The sequence below is a fragment of the Austrofundulus limnaeus genome, unplaced genomic scaffold (genome assembly GCF_001266775.1).
Source record: "Austrofundulus limnaeus strain Quisiro unplaced genomic scaffold, Austrofundulus_limnaeus-1.0 Scaffold55, whole genome shotgun sequence".
Taxonomy (NCBI): domain Eukaryota; kingdom Metazoa; phylum Chordata; class Actinopteri; order Cyprinodontiformes; family Rivulidae; genus Austrofundulus; species Austrofundulus limnaeus.
The window spans coordinates 1,688,185-1,694,188 of record NW_013952457.1 but is presented as its reverse complement, the minus strand read 5'-3'; the positions used below and the strand labels follow the sequence as shown (position 1 = coordinate 1,694,188).

The window sequence follows — 6,004 nt, the reverse complement described above, 5'->3', positions numbered from 1 at the left end:
AAATCATTCCACCAAAATGATTTCTGAACTCTTCCTGAGCTAAAACAGTATTATTGTTTCTAATATTAAGTTGTTTACTTGCATTTTTTTGAGGTTTGACAGCACTGCATCTTTATCAGTTTGGCCATTTCTCATTTTCTGAAAGTAAATAGTACTTTTTTGCTTTGGATTTCTGACATGCTGTAAGTTCATAGAATAAAAGGAAAATGTTAATTTCACTCCAACATATACCTATAGAGTAAAATCAGATAAAATTATAATTTTTGCGGTAGTCTCTTAATTTTTTTCCTGTGTGTGTGTGTGTGTGTGTGTGTGTGTGTACTTGTTTTTGTTACCTATTTAGGACCGTTTATGGTATACACACCTACCTTGTCAAGACCAGTAGTCCTAATGGGGACCAAAGGCCGGTCCTAATATGGTGGAACTCCATTTTTGTGTTGGGGGTTGTGTTTAGGACCAAGGTGTGAATTGAGTTTAGGTTAGTTTTAGGGTCAGGTGACCTGTGAGGTTAGCCTTAGGGTTTGTGGTCAGGGTTAGGCTGTAGGAATGTAATGGAAGTCAATGGACTGGTTTGACCCTTGTCTGTAGACAGGTGTAGCTGCCTTGTGCAGGATGATGATGATGATGATGTGCTTTGTCTGCTCAGCTGGCTCTCGGGGCCATGAGCAGATCAACGTGACAGGCTGCATGGCCACATGACAACAGGCAGGACTCCACACACAGGTGCACGTGGACCTTCCACCGTGACCGCACCTTATGGYCTGCGCATTGTTATCAGTATTTGGGTGAATATTAAATTAGACCGAAAGTTAGCTAACAAAAATTCCCAACTACATGCACTCTGCATTGTTTCTAAAACCTACATCTGTAATATTTAAATGTTGTTTTTAGCCCTGAAAACACGGTGTGTTTGTGTAGTTTTGCGTTGCTTTCATGTTGTTGTTTCCACTCGCACCAAGTCCAGCTGAAGTCCCGTCCAGTTTCGTCGCCGTCAGGCTTGTTTCCTTGCGCTTTCAGCATGGTGGTACAYGGGATCCGCAGCGGCCCGCCCTCCCTCTGACGTCAGCCGCGCTTCGACCAATCAGGTGCAGGTATGCGGAACGCGGCCCGTCCTCCCCCGCCGTGGACACAGCGCTGTTAAACACGTGAGCCTCATGTGACAGAGGTAGGTCAGGCTGAGAGGAGAGTCAGAGGGTTTATTTAACTCGTCGCTTCGAACTCCACCACTTTCCCCCAAAAGCGTCGTTGAGGGAGGCACGGCTTCCTTCTGCGGAGCTACTCCCATGGAATAACTTTAAAAATAAAATACAATACAGCGTTTATAACAAGAACTTTTAAAATGGCGAAACTGTAAAGATTTTTMGACTATTTTTTGGGACATTTCTTTGCAGTTACAAATAAGAAAGGCGGTTAATTTATTTATAAACAAATGCGCGTCTACTTCTGACCTAACTTTTGACCGGAGCTGCGTTATTATTATTATTATTTATTTATTTATATTTTATTTTTGACCGGAGGACAACAACAAATGGAGCGAATTCCGAGCGCGCAGCCACCTCCTCTGTCCAAACACCAGACTGATCTGTCAGACGTGCAGGGGTGAGTTACTCTCAGAGAAAYACTTCTCTAAAAACAAAACGGTTCTGTGTTTCTAAATGCTTGTTTGTCTCGTTAGGATGGATTTCCAGATGTATGTGTATAAACCCAGGCGAGGAATGAAGAGAGGAGAAGAGAGCAAAGTAAGACTTTATTTATTATTATTATTATATATTTTTTATTATCATGTTGCAAACTTGTTAATATGTTTAAACCTCGGGGCTTAATGCTCGTAATCCATGAGGCAGGAATTAAAGCGGGCAGAAGTTCCCATAAATGGTTGACCCAGTTTCTGCTATGACATAACTTCTGGATCTTTTCCACCCCCTGCATGATGGGTGTAACTCTGTCTCAGATTATTGGGAATGTGGTTTTTTTTTAACGCAACGTGTCCGTTCTGTCCCCCGCAGGACACCTACAAGCTGCCTCACAGGCTGATTGAGAAGAAAAGACGCGATCGGATCAACGAGTGCATCGCTCAGCTGAAAGATTTATTACCCGAACACCTGAAACTCACTGTAAGTTTCTAATGGAGTTTAAAGCGGGGAGGGAGAATGGTGGGATTTAACCGGGCGCCCTCTAGCGGCCGCACTTATGTATTACACCTGTGCGTCAGCAGCTCAAGCTAAAAATTATTGTAATGTCTAGGTGATTTTTAAAACTTTCAGAGCTGCAACCTTGCTCTTAACAGTTATATAATTTTAAAAAGACATTTATGTTTCTTAATATTTGCCAATGTGTGGTAACAGATAAAGGCCTTGTGCCCAGCATAAAGTGCAGCTTAGTCTCTCTTGTGTGTTGGATAAGCAGTCAGGATGTGCTGACTGTGCGTGTTTCCCTCAGACTCTGGGCCATCTGGAGAAGGCTGTGGTTTTAGAGCTCACGCTCAAACATGTGAAAGCCCTCACGTCTCTCCTGGAGCAGCAGCAGCAGAAGATCCTGGCTCTGCAGAGCGGCATGCATATCGGTGAGCCACTGACCCTTACCACATGCATAACATTAATTAATCAAAGTAGTTCACAACTACAAGTGTACTTTGGTCGTTGTTGGAAAGTGCATGTCTTTGGAATGCTAAAGTTCTGACGTGTGGTATTTTTGTCTTTTGTTTTACAGAGCAGCCACCTGTTAGCCAGGAGAAGTCCGAAGAGATGTTTCGCTCTGGCTTCCACCTGTGCGCCAAGGAGGTTCTTCAGTATCTCGCCAGTCACGAGTCCGACGAGGACATAACTCCATCTCATGTRGTCAACCACCTTCAAAAAGTAGCTGCTGAAGTTCTGAGTCTGCCCCGACCCCGCACCCCCGTCAGCCCTCGACCCGAGGAGACCCCGGCCTACCAGCAGCACCAACCTCACGAGGAGACGTCGGCGAGCTTACCCCCGAAGCCCACGGAGGGCTATGGGAGGAACTGCGTGCCCGTCATCCAGCGAGCGTACGCGCCGCTGAGCGGCGAGCAGAGCGGCAGCGATACGGACACAGACAGTGGCTACGGGGGAGAGCTGGAGAAAGGCGAAGTGGGCGCTCTGCAGGGCCGTGCAGATTATTACGGTCAGGAGAGCCAGCTGAAGCGACCACAGAGCTCCGGCATCAAGCGGGAGGACGACGGCCCTCGCCACAAACGGCCCCGCGTCGAGTCCTCCGAGGACGAGCTGCTGTCGGGCGGAGAGTCGTCGATCTCGTCCTCCTCCAGCGGCTACGGTAGCTACATGAGCGTTTCCCCCACCCACCCTCCTCCTCCACCCCCACCACACCCACTCTGCATGCCCTTCTACCTCATTCCACCCTCCGCTGCAGCCTACCTGCCGATGCTGGAGAAGTGCTGGTATCCTGGAGGCGTGCCCATGCTGTACCCCGGCGTGGGAGGCTCCTCACCCTCCATGTCCGGTGAGAGACCGCCCCCACCTCAGCTGGTGCTGTCCCCCCGAGGAGGTTCACCGGCCCCAGCCGTWTCTCAGACCCCCATGGACTCTCCCGCCCTCCTTCAGGCACTGAGGCAGGTACCACCTCTCAACCTGGAAACCAAAGAGTAAAATGATGAAGGAACAAATGAAGGGACTGTGTTCTCTTTAGTAGCCAGAGACAAAGCCAGCGATGGGATGGAGAACACGAGAAAGCTGTTCACAATCATCCACCTCTTCTCTTCATGACTTGTAGACATGATCACGCAGAGAACGGTTCGGAGCTGCATCTAAACCCCCCCCCCACAGGGAGGAGTGCAAGACGCTCCGGGTGAATGTTTTAAAACTCAGTGGTGTTCCTCTTTACTGATGTATCATAAACAACACTGCCCTTTGTGCACACACACAAATATATGTTGATTGAATGTAAAGAAAGAAATGTTTTAGATGCTGCTGTGGAGGTGTAAACCACGCATCCTGCGTGTAGACGTTGCGATAAAGACTCACCTCGTTGTACTCTAGAAACCTTTGCACCAAAYTAGCCGTAATTAGTCACCCAAGTTTGTTGCCTATGTCCTTCGCTCACCATTCTGATAACTGGAACACGCCCTTTGAGCCAGACATCACCATGACTGGCACCAGAAAACTCAAGGATGTTCTGAAAGTGTATACAGACGGGTTTTAGCAAACAACCTCGGTGGATGAAGGGATAGGCCACCACATGGCCAAAGCGAGTGTCTTGTATTTTATTTTTTGACAGCCAGTTGAGATAAATTTCTATAATTAATGTCCATAAACTTATTGTACATTTCTATTTTTGATACCTGTTCTTGCACTCTGCCCACCCAGACAGGAAGTGAAGAGGGAGAGTAAAGTGTGCGGACGATGTCGTGTACATTCTGTAGCACTATGCTGGACCTACTCGACGTGTTTCTGCTCAAGTCAAACCCGGTGTTTGTTCTTGCTGTTGCCTTTTTACTTGTGAAAAAAAAAGGCAGATAAACTGCAGATGTGTTTTTTTTCTCCTGTAATGTATGAATACTGGAGTTGGAGAAGTAAAGAGGGGAGATGTGAATGTAAGTTTTACCAGAAAACTAGTTTTCTATAGAGAGTGGTACTTAAGGTTTTATATTTTGGGACCTAAAGAGAGATGTCTGATGTACATATTTTGTCTATAAATGTTGATATATATCATATAAGTGTATTAATAAAGTTATTTTTCCCATGGAGGTTTGTCTGATTGTTTTTGAAAAAGAATGAAAACATTTAAACACGAGTTAAAAGCTGATCACACAAACCAACATTTATGATCTGTCTGTGGTGACATTTAYGCACTTTATGCACCCTAGTAATGCAACAAAACATGCACCTTTCCTGTTTAGCTAGCTGGATATTCATACACAGTAATAGTTTGATTCTTAAATTAATCCCAAAGCAGTTCTAACCTCAGTTTTTCGCTCTGCTGTCATTTTAGGAGATGGACAAGGATTGATTGGTTTTTATCTGAAATATTATCTCAAATGTCAACCTGGAATGTCATCAGTCCATTTCAAATTGGTTTTCCTAAAGATGATTTCCATTTCTTTTCTTTAAGGACTTGTTTTTACCTATTACCTTAATAAAATATAGTAATTTCAAATTACAGGGAGAAAAACTTATGTCAGTCGAGTGTCCAAATCCTGGTCCTGGAGTGCCACCATCTTGTAGTTTTTACTTGTTTCCCTACTTTGACACACCTGATTCATGGATTTAATTACCTCTTCAATTTCTGCAGTAGCCTTTTAATTATCCATTTATTTGAATCAGGTGTTTCGGAGCAAAGAAACACTAATACAACTGTATTTATAGAGCAGTGTTTTTCAACCCTGGTCCTCAAGGAACACTAGCTGATTTCAATTGATAACTGATTAGCAGTCTTTTGTTGAACTGCAATCATCTGAATCAGGTGTGTCAAACTTGCAGGGCAGTGTGCCTTGAGGGCCAGGGTTGAGAAACACTGTTGAGTACTATTCAAATCCATTCCCTGGTCAATGTTGGTCAAAGTGCTGTACACTGAAAAAAGAAAGTAAAACATAAAACTTCAAAAAGTTCCAAAACAAGCATAACAATAATAAAATCAATCAAACATTCATACACATGCAGGACGGCAGTCCTTGATGAACACCAGATTGTGTCTGGTTTGTTTTTTAATGAGCATAACACATCACTACTTTAGTACTTCCTGTCTGCAAATAATTGTTTTTTGATATATTGATTTAAATGCTTACATGTTCCATCAATACATCATAAAGCTGACATTTATGCAGGAGCTACAAACATAAAGCAACGCAGCTGCTGTTTGATCAAAGCATGGTATTTGTCTCCACCTGCTGATAATCTGGAACAATTACAACTAAATCATCCAACCAACTATAAAAGATGTACACAACGCGCTTTGTCAGGCTCTGTCTTAACAAAACACACACACACACACACACACACACACACACACACACACACACACACACACACAC

The 6,004-nt window shown here is 44.3% G+C and overlaps 1 protein-coding gene across 1 annotated transcript; it reads left to right on the top strand.

Moving 5' to 3' along the window:
- Positions 1 to 1,129: 1,129 nt before the first annotated feature.
- Positions 1,130 to 4,720, top strand: LOC106518057 (class E basic helix-loop-helix protein 40). The gene is made up of 5 exons (XM_014009151.1): positions 1,130 to 1,599; positions 1,676 to 1,739; positions 2,007 to 2,114; positions 2,440 to 2,563; positions 2,710 to 4,720. Exons 1-5 carry the CDS (start codon positions 1,529 to 1,531, stop codon positions 3,621 to 3,623), a joined length of 1,281 nt encoding a protein of 426 aa, XP_013864605.1. The 5' UTR covers positions 1,130 to 1,528; the 3' UTR covers positions 3,624 to 4,720.
- The last annotated feature ends 1,284 nt before the right edge of the window (positions 4,721 to 6,004 follow it).